Consider the following 17,120-nt stretch of genomic DNA (forward strand, 5'->3'; position numbering starts at 1 on the left):
GCCAATAAAATCAAAATCTGTTTTAAAAAAATAATAATTTTAAAATTTATAGAACATTACTATTGATTCCTATAAGGCAATTAGGAATTTTTCAAATAGGACTGTATGTAGAGTTGGCTGATGAAATATTTTTAGCTCTTGAGAAATTGATTGATTTTTTAGATGAAAGTAAATGTATAATCCAGATTTATATTTTAAAATTCCAAATATTGATATAGGAAATGCAATTTCTCTATAAATTGCTATTTTATAAAATGTAATCTTAAAATCTTTACAATACATTAAAAAAATTTTATTGAAACTAAATTTCACTTTATTTCTATTCTTCCCATTCCCCCAAGAGTCTTGATGAAGTCTCCATCTCCAGCATTCCACCCACCTCAGAAATACAAAGATAGAGGTATTTTGCATCCTAAACGAAGCTCTGATGATCGATCTGACCAATCTTCTGTGAAATCTACAGATAGTAGTAGTTACCCTAGTCCTTGTGCCAGTCCTTCTCCTCCATCTTCAGGAAAGGTAGAGTATCTATTTCTATAAATTTAAAAATAGTTGAATATGACCCCATTTTTAGCTGTGGTTTTAATATTGCATGTATAAGGTCATTATGAACATGCAATTAGACAATTTTGTATATTCTTTCTAATTTATCCATTCATAAACAATTACCTTTGGGTCATAAAATGAGTATCTTAGTTCTTGTGACATGGCTTATATTCATTTCAAAGGACAGTTTGCAAACCATCTTTAATCTTTGGACTAAATCTTTTATTATACTTAAAAACTTGACTGAAGGAAATTCAGCAAACATATACACATTTATTAAGGACCTGCCATGTGCAAGATTTTACAGGGATAGGTTTGAAAGAGTAATTTTTTTAAGGAATTAATTATATGAATAAATAGCCTCATATCTTTGATAATTTCTTGAAACACAAGTGTGTATTATATGTGTCTTTATGTATGTTACACACTTATATGTTCATGTAAACATTAAAGACTACCCAAATTTTGTTGGTTCATATAAATTTATATTTCCAAAAATTAAATAATGAAAAAAAGAATTTGTATATTCATTCTTAAGAAATTGTATCTTAATTCTATATCAATAGCAAGTAGATCCTTTAGTCTTAATAGGTTCCTTTTTTTCATAATAGATCTTTTAGACTAAAATATGCACTGTAGTTCTACCAATTATATTTTGTGGATAAATTTTATCACATTAGAAATTTTTGACTTTTAATTACTTGTTAGGTTAGTTTCTCCAAATGAATTTGGCTTTGGAATACATTAGCATTTCATTTTTTACAGGAGCCCATAAATAGCTCTGGGAAACTTTGGGGTAAACTTACCCAAAATTAAGTGGGATCAAAATAGGAAATTAAATCTGTTTTAATACTGAAAAATTATATTAAGTATGAAGTATTAAGTATTTGGATACATACATAATTTTATATTTAACATTTTGGAGGGAAATACACTAATATCAACATATACTCATGGAAAATTAGGATTCTACAGAACACATTTTGGAAAGTGTTCTGTTAGATTATTTTGATTTGTCTTTTTGTAGCACTTATGAGTCTCTTTGGATTTTATGTTACCTTTCAAGAACTTAGATACTCTTTTGCAGGGCTCAAAATCCCCTTCACCAAGACCAAATATGCCAGTTCGATACTTCATAATGAAGAGTAGCAATCTGAGAAATCTTGAGATTTCTCAACAGAAGGGTATATGGTCTACAACCCCTAGCAATGAACGGAAATTAAATAGAGCCTTTTGGGAGAGCAGCATGGTTTATTTGGTGTTTTCTGTTCAAGGATCTGGACATTTCCAGGTAAGTTATCCTAATACAATAAAATGGTTTTGGTTTTAATTTTTTTTTTTCCCATTTGACTACAGATTTTGCTATGGGCATATCTCCACCAATTGAAATATCTTTATTCTTGTCTTCCCAGGTTCTCTTCATTGCCCCTACTCCTCCAGTTTCTTTTATTACTGCTTTGCATTGACCTTTCTGTCCTTTGTACTTTTCTAAATTTCTTTTTTAAAGTATCTGATTTCTTTTTATTCTGATCAACTAATACCACTCTATAAATCATAAACAAAATAGACATTGAGATTTTGTTTACTTATTGTATCATATAGGAAGGCATTATTGTGATTAAAAAAAACTACTAAAGTGAACTTTATGGTGTGTATTTATAAACTACTTTTAAAACTAATAATTACAATAGTTCACATTTTATTGTGTTTTACACTCTATAAAAAAAACCCTCTTAACTACAGCCTTTTAAAGTAATAAGTATCATTCCTATTTTATAGATGGGAAAATTGAGAATTAGATTTAAGTTACATAGCTACAAAATGTGAAAGCCAGGACTTGAACTTTCAGTTTTAGTCCAGTACTACTCTATATAATGCCTCCCATTATTTCTGAGATAACAAGCCAGACTGATGATAATATAACAATAACATTTATATAGGCTTTAAGCTATATAAAATAAATGTTAACTCATTTGATCCTAACAACTTTGTAAGGTAGATGCTATAATTGTCCTCATTTTATACATCAGAAAAATGAGTCAGGCAGATTTAAAAATTTTCTAAGAATCTGAAGAAGAATTTAAACTCAAAATTTTCTGATTCCAAGTTCAATACTATCCATTGCTACCTAGGTACCACATTGATTGGAAAGGAATTTAGGATTAGGTAAAGAATATGGTGAGCATTCTAGTGAAATTCTCAAATGTGTTATTCTAATTCATTTTTTGTTAATTCCCTGTCCCTTTAATATATATCAGACTACACAGTTATAGGATTCATTGCTATTTCATTCAGCTAAAGAACATTGTGATGCATTGTGAGCCAAATCTCTTGAATTTAAAAGTCCAAGAGACTTTTAAGACTAAATTTACTTTATAGTCCCAGTTCTCCATGGGGAGCAGAAAGGATTCTTAATTAGCAATATAACTTCAAATTACCACACCACTTTAATGGAACATACAGATTTTTGCTTCATCTCAACATTATGTCTTTCATGAAAGCCCCCTCCAAGAACTGGGCTACATTTCTACTTTGTAACCAATTTGGTATTTTGGATTTCTTTTCTTGGGCCTCTGGAGTTCACTTTACTATTTACACCCTAGGACTTCAGGTCATTCTGTATTGACTTTGTATACATCTCCCTTTATTTCTGAAAGAGCTTAGGAAATCAAGGAGAATGGCTATATGTGTCTGGAAGCCTGGAGTTGTACTGTGATTCTCTGACTTATTTGTGTGTTTATATGTGTGTGACAAGTTTAATTTGCTTAAAATACATTCACTAGTTTATTGTTAAAGCTGGTTCCATCTTTCAGTAAAACTAGATCTCCTGAATATTAAGCTAGTGCCTAAGCCCAGTATAGGCAGCAATAATTTTGCCTTGATAATGACTGCACCAACAAACATCATCAACTCTTGAAAAATTCCTGTTTCCTGTGATATAAAAACATCACTTCATGTACAGACAGAGATGAAATCTGTGGTTTCCTTGATATGGAATTCTTTGGAAAGGAAATTCCTTTGTAAATTGTAAATTTATCATTGTAAATAAACATTTTCTATAATAAATCTTACTAAGTTGCCTAGAATATTTAGAGATTAAATGGCTTGTCATATATATATGTATATAAAGCTATTATGGGTTATAAAGTTAGTATGTCAGAGGGGGAACTTGACTTGAAGTTTTCCTCATTCCTTGAGCCCCACTTCCTGTCTATGTCACTATGCTGCCTCTTACACAAAATAAACAGAATGAAGTAGCTTGAAATGAAGACATTCATTCCTTAAACAGTGAAATTTATAAGATATTGAAATTCTTATTTTTGTAGACTTTTAGAAATAATTATTAATATGGAACAAATATAGACAAAAATTGCCTTATTTGAATACTGTCTGTTAATTTTGTGATTGCATATATGTGTCACACACACAGACACACTCAACGCACATGCACATACACCTACACAGATAATAAAGACTTAACATAGTTTCCGATATTTAGTAAGTGCTTAATAAATGGTGTTGCACAATAAAAGGCACTGCTATAATGGATAATGGTCTATTATAGTCAAGAAAACCTGAGTTTAAGTCTCACTTATGATATTGTGATATCTGTGACCTTCCACAAAACACAACCTCTTAATGACCTCCACAACTGATAAAGACTGTAAGTTGCAGAACAAGTGCTGATCTATTTGACAAAACTATATGGTCTGATTTTTTTTTAAGTAGATATTTAAAGTTATTATTACCAAAAGGCTGATGATGCTTGGTATATGTTTTCCCCCAAAAAAAATAAATAAATAAAATTTAGACACATTAACAAATCAATATCTTTATAAATTTTTGTAGATTTTTCTTGTTACAATGTTACAATTGTCTGTGTTAAAATGTAAAGTACATTTTAAAATATTAAATTAAAGCAGATATTTGGAAAATCTTGAATTTCTTTTTCTCTGAATTTCACTACAGGGATTTTCTAGGATGTCTTCAGAGATAGGACGGGAAAAGAGTCAGGATTGGGGCTCCGCAGGTCTAGGAGGAGTGTTCAAGGTGGAATGGATACGGAAAGAAAGTCTTCCTTTTCAATTTGCACACCACTTACTCAATCCTTGGAATGACAATAAGAAAGTACAAATAAGCAGAGATGGACAGGTATATTAAATATGTTACTTTTTGATAGTATAAAAAAATTTTTTTCCTTTCTGTTGTCCAATATTTGGTTTTGAAGATTACTTATTAGAATGTTGACTGTTTACATGTAGAAAATAATGGATTGAGTCCTAAGAACTTCAGGTTATTATAAATATTATTCACATTTTGCAGATGGGAAAATTTGAGAATTAGGCTAAATATCATTGACTTATGCTAATTTCACAAATCTTACTACTAATAATAAAAAGTTTTTCAAATTTAGCTTTCTTACTTTGTTAAATTACAAAATCTTTCAGTAGTCATGACAATTTTTTTTGCCTTCCTGATTTCTTTGAATATGTATTGTTAGTATTTTTTTCTAAGGAAACAAAAAATATTGAAAATTTATCTGTAATAATAGTTTTTAAATCAGTAGAATGATTTCCTTTGGAAATGGGTATCTTCTAGGTTAGTTTTGCTTTATGGGTATATTCTAGGTTAGTTTTCTTTGCATAGAGTGTTCTCTTTTTGTTATTAGATTTTAAAGGTTTACAAGGTTTAAAACTATTTTCTGAACTAAATATTAAAAAGAGAAAAGAAACAATTTCTACCTTTGTAAAATCTAGGACTGAAAGGAATATCAGAGGCCATTAAGGGTTAAGTAAATTCCTGCTTTTCATGTATTTTGATATCTAGACCATGAAAGAAATGTTGCTTTCTTTTATGTTTACTTTTTACATAGGAATTGGAACCCCAAGTTGGAGAACAACTTTTACAGTTATGGGAACGTATTCCTTTAGGAGAGAAAAATGCAACTGATTGACATTTAGCTTATGGTAGCATACCTTGAGGTATTGTTGAAGTTTTCTAAATACTGACTATTTTATGTTGATAAAGGACTTAAGCTAAATATTTTAAGCTACTTTAAAAAGATCTTTAGATGCTGAAAAATGTCATGTTTGTTTATGACTGGATGCACTGACTCTTAAAAACTGAAGGTGGGGATAATGCCTTATGACTGGGCCCTTGTAATTCATGATCTCACTCTAGAATCACCATCTTACAAAAGAAAAAAGGATAATTTTAATTTTTGAAGATCATAGTGAATGATAATACAGTGTATGTTGGCAATGTTTTTAATTGAATAAAATTGGAATAAATTTGTTTCTTTGACATTGGCAGTTATTTTATGTTTTAAAATTTTTTTAAAAATTGAAATTATTTACCATATTGTCGTTAGACTGTTGTTGATAACTTTAAATGTAACATTTTTTTCTTTCTCAAAAATCCTTAATTGGATCTATAAATCTAGGTAAAACTTTCAAGATTTATTTCATACTGTTGAGAACAAAAATTCTCAAAATGTCACTGTTACAGAACTCATATTGGGCAAGGGCTAGTTATTTAACAATAGTTAACATAAGACAGGTAGAGGGAGAAATATCTTTTTTAATGATTACATAATACTATATTAAAATTTGAATAAAAGAGGTTTTTCTTGATTGTAGACTGGAGTAGTTCCATTTAACATAGTGTTTTTCTTCATTTATTTTTTTTAAATCTTTAGTGATTCTCATCACACATGAACATACTAATTATTACATCTTTGTTTTGACTAGAATGATTTGATTCAGCTTAGCAAGTAACCATCCTTATTAAATCCAAATCAAAGGGCATAGCAAAAAAAAAAATCATCTACCAGTATGCAATATTAATTAAAACAAAGATGACAAATGTCTTTTATGCTAAACATGAATTAACAAATTTTGAACTCTCTTTTCCCATTTTTGTTTTTTTGTTTTTTTTTTTCACTTTTTCCTCATGGAATCATAGGAAAACATTTTTTAAATCACTGACCCATTTTTGGTCATTTGAAATTTAAGGCTTTGTTAATGTTGGCACAAGATTTCTCTGCAATTTTGATCAGCTAAATGGTTTGGAATGTCAGTGATTTTTCTAAGTATTTTTGACATTTGTTATTGTCTTTGATTGAAGCATTTATTTTTTTTTCTTTCTGACACCATTCATATTTGCTACTACAGATTACATGTTTAAAACTGTTTCCTTAGGCTTTATGAAGGTCATGGTTAATGATTAAGAAGTTCAAAGAAAATAGCAGAGATTATAGTAACTGTACATGAAGTAGATTTGAGTAACACAACTCCTAGAGAAAGCATTCCTCTTATTCATTTAAGAAAACTTAGAAATATCCTTTAAAAAAAGAAAACTCCTAACCTCTAAGAAACGAAAAATCATGGGTCAACAAAAGACCTTGAGAATTCTTCCATTTATTTCTGGAAGAACATTATGTATTTATCTGTGCACATCTGCATACATTCAGAATATGAGTTCAGTAGTTGATATTCCCATTTATACCTAAAAGTTTCACTTTTTAACATGTACTTCCAGACATTTCATTTGAATTATATATTAACAGTATTCTCAGTTATATTGTATTGTTATAGCAAATTCAGTGATAATGTAGGTATTTTATTTAGATTCCCCTTTAGCATTTTACAGTGCTAAGGTTTGTTTTTTCCTTCTTGAATAAAATTTATTTCAATTTTGTTCTGTACTTCACATTTTAGTATCATAAAATTTGTGAGTTATTAGTATTTAAATGAATTTATTGAAAATGAGAGTGATGGTATTGGGAGAAAGAAACATTAAACATATTTAAAAACAGTGACATTCTGATAATAATTTATATATATATGAAATGCTATATATATTAAGATACTTGGAGAATTATATTCCTTGAAAGTTTTTTCTGGTTCTTTCTCTGATTATAGAATATATAATCACACAGATTTTAATTCCCTTACATCTCATGTTTGTACCTATGTAAACATGCTATGCAATAAAGCACAAAGTGAAAAAAAAAAGAAGAGAGAGAAAGAAAGAATTATATTCCTCAAATATTGTCACATTTTCAACACTTGAAATAAATTAGTCAGATATGCAGTTAAATTCTGGAAGTAGTTCTTTGTGAGAACAATATTAAAAGAAAATGAATGGTAAATGTTAATGACACATTTACAAAATTAAATGAAATTTAGTATAGTACAGCAATAAAGTTCAAACTGATGTATAGAGGTATAGAGTCAGTATTAGGAAATTGCCTATATTGTGGAGAGTACCTCAAGCTTTAATAAATATTATGACTTTCAAGTTTTTTTAACCAATTATTTTCTCTGAGCATGATAGAAAATAATTAAAAGAATTTTTAGTTTCATATTTTACATAAGTTTCTCAGTAGTGTAGAACTTGCATTACTGTGGACAGTTTACCTTCTTATGGGTAATATATCAGTGCTTTTAAACTGCTAGGCAATTATTTAATTATTTTTTTTTACTCATGCACTCTTAGTGGTATTTTGGGAATACAAAGAATTGGTGAATTCCCAAAACGTACAACTTAGTTAATCCTTACTAGTATAATGGTGATTGATATTAAGTAAATAGAAAACATGTTCTCTTAAAACTCATCTGTGTACTCACATTTTTTCCTTTGAGCAAAAGAAGTTAGCTCTTATTCCCATATCATTTTCTTTAATATTAGAAAGAATTTTGTTTTCTGAGAGAAGTTGGAAACAATCTATCAATCAAAGATTGATGAAGTGCCTCGTATCTGCCAGGCATTGTGCTAAGAGCTGAAGATACAAAAAGAGGCAAAAAAACATTCCAAGCCTTCAAGAAGTTCACATTCTAATGAGAATAATTGATTAGCCATTTGTCAAATAAAATTTTGAGTGCTTACTTTGTGAAGGAATTGTGTCAAGTCCTATGTGGAATAACAGTTATAATCTAGTCCTCAAGAAATATATAATCTAGAAAAGATAAGACAAAACAAAAACAAACAAACAAAAACACAACAAGGGGTAGCTACATGGTACATTGTTCTATTTGGCACTAGGCCCTGAAGTCAGGAGGACCTGAGTTCAAATGTACCTTCAGATCGACACTTTACTAGCTTTGTGACTGGGCAAATCACTTAACTCCAATTGCCTTGCCTCTTCCCCCAAAAAAGTTGCAACAATAATAATAATAACCACCACAATACAAGGCTTTGGGTGATATGTAATGTACAAAGTTTAGAGGAGGGAAAGATTACTTTTGGTTGGGGATGAGACAAAACTCTTTTATTAAGCATTTGAACTGACCCTTGAAAAATGGGAAGAATTTTAATGAAAATTCTATCGGGGCAGGCCTGCCTAATTTAATTTTTGATTCATTTTATCAACATGCTAATATTTGACATGGTACATGTTTTCTTTACTACATTGGAAATCTTGAAACCATTTAAATTAATTTATTGGTGAAGAAAAGCTGTTTGAATTCAGAAATCTTGTCTATATTCTTACATTTTTAGTTATTTGAAATGATTTTTTCTTTCAATATAACAAACATTTGTATTAAGCACTTAAAATAAAAACTAACATTTACATGGTGATAAAAAGTTTTCAAAGTAAGTGCCTGAAATACTTACCTCAATTACTTATCAGTTGTAGGTAAAACAAGGATCTTGCTGATCGGTATCTTTCTACTGAGAAAACATATTTCAGTGAGTTTAAGTAACTTCCCCATGGTGATATAACTGTAAAATAAACATTAATAATATTTGAGTCAGATATTTCTCAATCCAAGTCTGACATTTTATTCCTCATAATACATTACCTCCCATACTAAAATTATGTTCATTTTTTCCCTGCAAGTTGATAATAAATTAAACTTCCTCTTGAAACATGACTTTAACCTACAACATTTAGCTGGCATTTTTGGTAAGATATAATTGGTGATTAAAAGCAAGGTCTGGTAAAAGTTTTCTTTTCTAAATTTGTAATATCTCACTTAAGTGGCAAAGGAAATTGTAGTACAGCAAAGTTTAGATGAAAAAAGGCAGCATCATACAGGGATAGCTCCTATAATTTATCACTACTCAGGAAAGAAGGAAGAAAACATACCATTGAGGAATAGCTCAGTTTATTGCTCCTATTGTCTACACAGTCCTACAGTGGCACACAGTGGATTGGTTCCAAATAGGCAACTATGGAAAGGTATTTGCACTCCAATCAAATGGCTCAGAGCTCCTTAGGACTCAAATATATATTTTAGACAAAGAGCCAATGTGACACTAAGAATGCCTCATAATCCTCAATTACTATGCATTTGTTAAGAGTTGGCTATATTATATACCAGGCACTGTACTGGGGTTACAAAGAAAGGTAAAGGACAGTCCCTGTCCTTGAGGACCTCACAATCTAATGGAGGGCAACATTATGCAATCCTATTACCAATGAAGCCATATGCAAGATAGTATCTGTGAAATGAAAGTATTTCTAAATTGCTTAATAATGAGTGAGGGATAAGGTAGAGAGCAGACAATTTAACTCTGTACAATGAAAGGATAATAGAGCTGTTGTCTGGTCACTAGTTCACAGAGATTTCATGGTCCCATTTGTAATTTTTTAAATGTTAACAATGCACTTTGGAATCAGTAATATTTATGCCTTGAACACAAAAGACATTGATAAATGCTGCATTGAGACTTGAATAACCTATTTTCCAAAACATTTTTCCAGTAATTAAGGATAACATCCAGTAAAATTTTGACTCGTTTAACACTTCATTGTTTTTGTTTTGTTCCACAAATATGTCCCTATAGATAAACTACATATTGATTCTTTAAAAAAAGATTTGTTCTTATTCAAACTTCCAACAAAAGTATACATGTAGAACCAGTAAATAGAAATTACACCTATCATTCAAGTATTTTTTTTATATGACTGAACATTTTTTTTTTAAATTCTTGAATGCTAGGGGTCTGCTGGGATTAAATAAAATGGAAGGTTCTTGACTTTATTATGATCATATATATATACATTTGCTTATCAAATAATCTCTCAGAAAAATTATATAGAATATTTTAAATATCATAGATTCCTTTTTTTTTGTCCTTTTAAATAAAGTAGCAATATTGTACCCTCTGGAAATAAAAGAAGTATCTCAAGTAGAAACCAGCAGACATTTAAAGATAATTAACAGGGGGAAAGGACTTTCATTAAGGGGGTTCAAGAAAAACCTTATACGATAAACTGGGAAAACATTTTTACACTCAAGGATTCTGATAAAAGCCTCATTTCTAAAATATATAGAGAATTGACCCAACTTTATAAGAATTCAAGTCATTCTCCAAGCCAAATATAAAAGGTCAAAGGATATGAACAGACAATTTTCAGATGAAAAAATTGAAACCATCTCATGTGAAAAGTGCTCTAAATCATTATTGACCAGTGAGATGCAAATTAAGAAAACTCTTGAGATACCACTACAGACTCTCAGATCGACTAAGATGACAGGAAAAGATAATGACAAATGTTGGCGGGGATGTGGGAAAACTGGGACACTAATACATTGTTGTGGATGTTGTGAATGGATCCAACCATTCCAGAGAGCAATTTGGAACTATGTTCAAAAAGTTATAAATCGTGCATACCCTTTGATGCAGCAGTGTTTCTACTGGGCTTAATATCCCAAAGAGATCTTAAAGAAGGGAAAGGACTCACATGTGCAAAAAAAGCTTGTGGCAGCCCTTTTTATAGTGGCAAGAAACTGGAAACTTAAGTGGAGGCTCATCAGTTGGAGAATGGCTGAATAAATTATGATATATGAATATTATGGAATGTTGAATTGTTCTATAAGAAATGATAAGCAGGTGATTTCAGAGAGGCCTGGAGAGATTTACATTAACTGATAAATGGGCAGAGCCAGAACATTGTACACAGCAACAAGAAGATTATATGATGATCAATTCTGATGAACGTGGCTCTCTTCAATAATGAAATGATTCAGGCCAGTTCCAATGGTCTTGTGATCAAAAGAGCCATCTACACTCAAAGAGGACTGTGGGAACTGAGTGGATCACAACATAACATTCTCACTCTTTTTGTTGTTGTTTGCTTGCAGTTTGTTTTCTTCGTCATTTTCTCTTCTGGATTGATTTGATTTTTCTTGTACAGCATGATAATTATAGAAATATGTCTGCATATATTGGATTTAATATATAGTTCTACTATGTTTAACGTAAAAAAAAAAAGGGGGGGGGGCTTCTTATAAAAGGTGAGATTTTTGACTGAGGCTTTCAGGAATCCAGAAGGCAGAAATGAGAAGGGAGAGCATCCCAGTAGGGGGAGAGCTAGTCCCAGTGTCACTAAATCACAGAAATTATTGTCCTTCATTCTCTAAAAGGACCATGGCATTAGAAGGGTGCATGATGTCATGGCATGCTAGTGAATTGGATTTAAGTGAACGAGGGCTGTGCCAAGGTCACCTCCCTCACCCTCCCCTCCAGAGTCATCTGGGACCAGTGGCCACATATAAATCAGGATGACTGGAGATGGTCCTGGATTCAGTGCAAGACCTTGGACTTTTTTAGGTAAGAGGAATTGAGGATCTAAGATTGTAAGTATGGCTTTTTAGGAAGATGGTTGTATCCTCTATGCTACTAGGAAAAGTTAGGTGAAGAGAGGCCTTGGAAACAGGGAAGATGGGAAGATAATGAGTTCAGTTTTGGACATAATGAGTTTAAAATTATTGCAGTTCATCAATTTTGAAATGTACAATAAACAGTTAAAGATGTGAGATCAGAAGTCAGAAGAGAGAGAGGTTAGAATTAAATAAGTAGATTTGGGAAATCAACAGAATAGAAGTGACAATTAAAAGGGCTAATGAGCTCACCAAGTAAAATAGTATGAAGGGAGAAGATGGTCCAGGACAGAACCCATGTTTAATGAATGTGACTTGAATGAATTCTAGCAAAGGACACTGAGAAGGAGAACTAGAACAGAGTAGTGTCACAAAAAGGTAGGGGGAAAAAAGAATATCAAAGAGAAAAGAATGATTTATAGTATCAGACTGCTGAGAGTTCTAGAAGCTAAGTGAGAGAGTTAAGATGATTAATTGGACAACCTTAAAACACAGAATGGAATGGGATCATTTATGAATGTTTAGGAGTCTGCCCTAACAAGGAGAAAGGTATCTCAACACATGAGAAGGAATTAAGAAAGAAATAGTAGGCAGCATCTGGGTGATATGAGGGGAAGAAGAGAAAAGAAGGAGCTCTTGGAGAATAGCTATATTAGACAAGATTCTTATGTGAGAGGGTAGAAGCGTATAAACATAGGAGATTTAAGGAGGAATTAAAAGATTTGGGAAAATCATTATTGTGAGTAGGCTACTGAGTTAATGAGGTAGGTGTTAAAGAGTGCCTTGCAAAATGTATGGATCCAGTTTAAGGTGGTGTCACATAAATTTGTTGTGGAGCCAATCAGCATAGTTTTATGATTTTCTTCAACTTCCTTCAGCAGCACATGAGTAAGAGCAGAGATCATGAATGGTAGGAGTAATCCAAGGCTGAGGTTTGGCAGGGCAAGGTTGGCAATAGAAGGAGGGAGCAAGAGACTTTAGAAAAGAGTACAATTTAAGAGTTGAACTGGTTCACCAAAGGATAAAGATAGGGAAGGAGGATTGTAGTTAGGTGCTAGAATGAGAACCTGGGGAACAACTGAGAAGGTGAGAGATTAGGGATTGTGGTGAGGGTGAGAATAAAGAACAATATTCAAGTTTGTTGCAGTTCGATCTGGGAATTTCAGAGTCCTGTAAACATACAAGTGGAATATTTGTGGGTAAGGGCAAGATCCAGGATATGGCTATGTGTGGCTCAATTGAACTGGAGGGGTAGAACATAGGAGATGAGTTAAGTTGAGGAATTGGAAAAATACAGTATTAAGAGACTAAAATCAAGGCACAGCTCTTACTTCCTTGTTCATTCTCTCTTTAAAATATTTGTCATGGCAGATTTCCCTAGTAGTGCCAAATATGCAACATAGTCCAGTTCTAGTGATTTGCTGATAAAGAAGATTGGGAATAGAAGAAGACTAATGTTCTTTCTGTTTATTGCTGTGGTTAGACGTTAGCTCCTTGCTATGTAAAATCTCAATGTTAGACAACATTTTATAGAATTGAATAACAAATTAAATTCTTGTATCTATATATAAACATCCCAATCTACAATAAAAATTTGAAATTTACATGTTTTCTTAAAAAAAAATTTCATCCCAATGGTCCCAATTTCATCTACCATTGGGATCCAGTTATCAGTATTTACTGTGTGCATATATGTTCCTCTGTGTGATCTACATATACTACCTGCATCTACTCTATTCCCTTCTGCAAGCTTATTCATGCTCTGGTTTATATAGACTGATTATTGGTATCCTCTTCTCCTGCCTCCTGCAAATCAGATGGGTTTTCCATAAATCATTCGTTGTAGATCTTTGTTTCTTACATGTGTTTCCTATGCCCCAAATACTGTAGGATTGTTTTTTCTAATACAGTTTGTCACTTTTTTTTTCCATTTTATTGAGTTACTTAATCCATTCAAATCTAAAGTTATAAATTAGTTTTATATTTGCTCCATTTATCCCTAATATTGGCTGGTTTGGGGTTTTTTTTGGATTTTTTTTTCCTATTCTTTTCTAAAGATAGTAAGTACTTATTTTCATTTATTTTAGCTTGATCTATCTTAAGACCTTATTTCTACCAATGCCCTTCCCTTTATTGTCACTCTTCTCTTCCCTTCCAATTATTACTTCTTTTCCTAGTTTTGGAATGTTGTTTAACTTATTCATTCCTTTTCCTTTTTTTTTTATGTAATTTTTTTTATCTCAGTTAAATAGTCAAGTTAAACTTCCTATAGTATTTTTCTTAGAAGAATTTCTTTCTCTTCATTATTACTCCTCTTTTTCTGCCTGTGTGTGTGTGTGTGTGTGTGTGTCTATCCCTTATGTTTATTTGTTCCTTATATAGTCTGTATCTTCCTTATGGAATTAAAATTTCTTAAGATAACTATTTTGAGTGTCTCTTCTAAACAATTTCTGACTTCCTCAGTGGCAAGGTCCTGATAGAGAGAGAGAGAAAGTTCCTAGCAGAGAAATATCTAGCAGAGAAATCTTGGCAGAAGGATAAAAAGGGGTGTTAACACTGTAAAGAGGGAGTCTCTTCACAGCCGGCAGAGGGTCCTCGCAGGCAGCTATGCCAAGGAGAGAAAGAGGTTCTTTGGCATGGCATGTTTTCTGCTTTGGCCTCTGCAAAGAATTGAGCTAGCAAATGCCTATTTTTATCTTGACTGAGAGCTGGGGACAGTTTGAGTTGAAATCAGACCAAAATCTTCCAACTGAATAGAAGATTTCCAATTGAATGCGTGTCTCTGGACTAATCTTCAACTCAATAGAAGGTATAATCAGTAGTGTTATCAATGTGGGTGTGCTGGTCTCCTTCAGGATAATGGAATGAAAATACTTATCTTGATTCCAATACTTATCTTGATTCCCTAGGGCGGGTCTTTGGCAGAGGCAAGGGGTCAAGGAGACTCTTTCCTTCAAGGAGTTTCTCAAGTGTTTTACCTTGGCTCTCCCCCAAAGTAGAGACAGTTTCAGGGTTTCCTCCCATCAACAGTATGATCTTAAGAATCTTCTAGAAGAAGATTAGGGAACCCTTTTTCTGCCAAGAACCATTTGGGCATGTATAACCTCATCCATGGGCTATACAAAATGGTCAACTTAAAGAATTCAAGCAATGGGTGGTGGTTGTACCTAGGTTTCAGCTCATCATTGCCTGTAGTTGCCTTAGCAAATGATTTTGCAAACGTTATACAGCCCACTAATCAGTCATCCCTCACCTCTGATCTAGAGAGTCTTTTACCATTTTAATTCTTTTAAGGCTTTTATTGGATTTTATTTTGAACTGGATTTTTTCTGGAATAGGCAATAGCTAAACAAAGCCACTGCCAATAACAACAATAACACAATAATAAAATAAAATTACAACCCAACCTGCTTCTGACCAAGGAATCACCAAAATGAGGGTCAAAGAAAAGAAAAGAAAAATTAAAGGGAGAAAAGTAAGCCAGAGATTCTAGAATTTTCCTCCTTCATTCAGAAGGACCAAGTTTCAAATCCCAGTGGTATGCTCCATTGTGGTGAGTGATACCAAATCTTTGTAGTTCCTGGTATGTTTCCTCTTCAAAGTAGTAATGATGAATCAGCAGAGTAAGGTACATTAAAATTGACAGCACAGATGAAGATATCTCCAGTAGAGTCACAGATTTCTTCTCCTGATGTGAGGAACTAAGCATGAGCAAGAATAGCTTGAGAAACATCAAAGGTACTTCTGCTACTGTCAGAAATTCTTTTCATGTATCAGAGTCATTTGTAGTAAAGTAACTAAGAAGCCATAATTCTCTTGCATGCAACCTCTCATGGGGTCTGAGTTGGTACTGAGGCTCTCCCTATATGAACGTATATTCACTACTCTCTGGCCCACCTGCCAAAACATCCCCCTCCCTTAAAACTACGTTAGGGAAAGGAAAGAGAAACCTCCTTTCACAAGGACCAAATATTCTTTTCCCCCCCTTCAGGAACTCAGATATTCCACCAAGTGAGTTAAGGTCCTTTTTTTTTTCCTAAGCAAATACACTCCCACTATAGCTATGTTAAAAACCCAAAAAAGCCACTTCTCATTTGTACAACTCCTTGGTCTCCTAAATCCTTTCTAGGTACTTTGTAAGGGTATAAGATACTTTGTAAGGGTGTAAGAAGCCCTCTCAGGGCAAGGACTAGAAAAAGAGAAAAGGTGAGCTGGACTTGAAACAAATAAACAAAAAAAGCGCATTCATATCTAGTATGTCATTCTGGACCTTGGATCTGAGAAACCACTGAAACAGAGTCCTTCCCCTTCCTAAGATAGCACTTATCACAAACCACGACTTTTTGGAGACTGGAAACAATCTAGACAATTTGGAGGACAACTTTTCTTTAGTAGAGGCATCTCTTCCAATTTTTTCTCTCTTGCTCTAAGATGAAGAAATCCTTTTTGCCAGTTGGGCAAAATTTGAGGACCACTTGGGGGTAGTGAGTTCTATGACTGATCCAAAGATTCCAGCTGGATAGGAATAACTTGTTTTTTTTAAAGGGGAATCATGGAGTCCTGTGCCCAACACAACATGGTACCATCATCCTGAAGTCCAGATTGGCAATGGACCCACTCCCCATGCTCTTCTGTTCTAATAATGATCCCAGCATGGTTGTTTAACATATGATGTCCCTACTGATTATTTACATGCCTCACAAACTTTGCAGTGGGAGGGATCTACTAAGTTGCTCCATTGGTTCTTACTCCAAAAGGGAGAGTCTTTGTTAACTTCTCTACTCAGTCCCCAGATCATTTAGTTAGCCCCATGGCCACCACCCAGAAATTGATATAAAGATCTTCTGTGTCCCACCCCTCGGTTTCACAGAAGATCCATGCAGCTTTAGTTGCTGATTCCAGTGAGATGTCCTGGCAGGACCCTCATTCCCTCAGATATCTGCTATTACTAGATTAGTG

At 32.8% G+C, this 17,120-nt stretch overlaps 1 protein-coding gene across 2 annotated transcripts in view; it reads left to right on the forward strand.

Annotated features, from left to right (window-relative positions):
* Window positions 1-7,562, forward strand: part of YTHDC2 (YTH domain containing 2) — a 78,665-nt gene extending 71,103 nt beyond the window's left edge. Inside the window, exons 26-29 of one of the 2 annotated variants that reach the window (XM_003759507.4) lie at window positions 342-519; window positions 1,634-1,837; window positions 4,516-4,698; window positions 5,420-7,562. In XM_003759507.4, coding sequence (XP_003759555.3) covers window positions 342-519; window positions 1,634-1,837; window positions 4,516-4,698; window positions 5,420-5,500 — 646 coding nt within the window. In that variant the 3' untranslated portion in view covers window positions 5,501-7,562. The remainder of the gene's footprint in view (window positions 1-341; window positions 520-1,633; window positions 1,838-4,515; window positions 4,699-5,419) is intronic. The other variant, XM_031968439.1, reaches the window with a different exon arrangement.
* The last annotated feature ends 9,558 nt before the right edge of the window (window positions 7,563-17,120 follow it).

This window comes from Sarcophilus harrisii, chromosome 1, assembly GCF_902635505.1.
Source record: "Sarcophilus harrisii chromosome 1, mSarHar1.11, whole genome shotgun sequence".
NCBI lineage: Eukaryota > Metazoa > Chordata > Mammalia > Dasyuromorphia > Dasyuridae > Sarcophilus > Sarcophilus harrisii.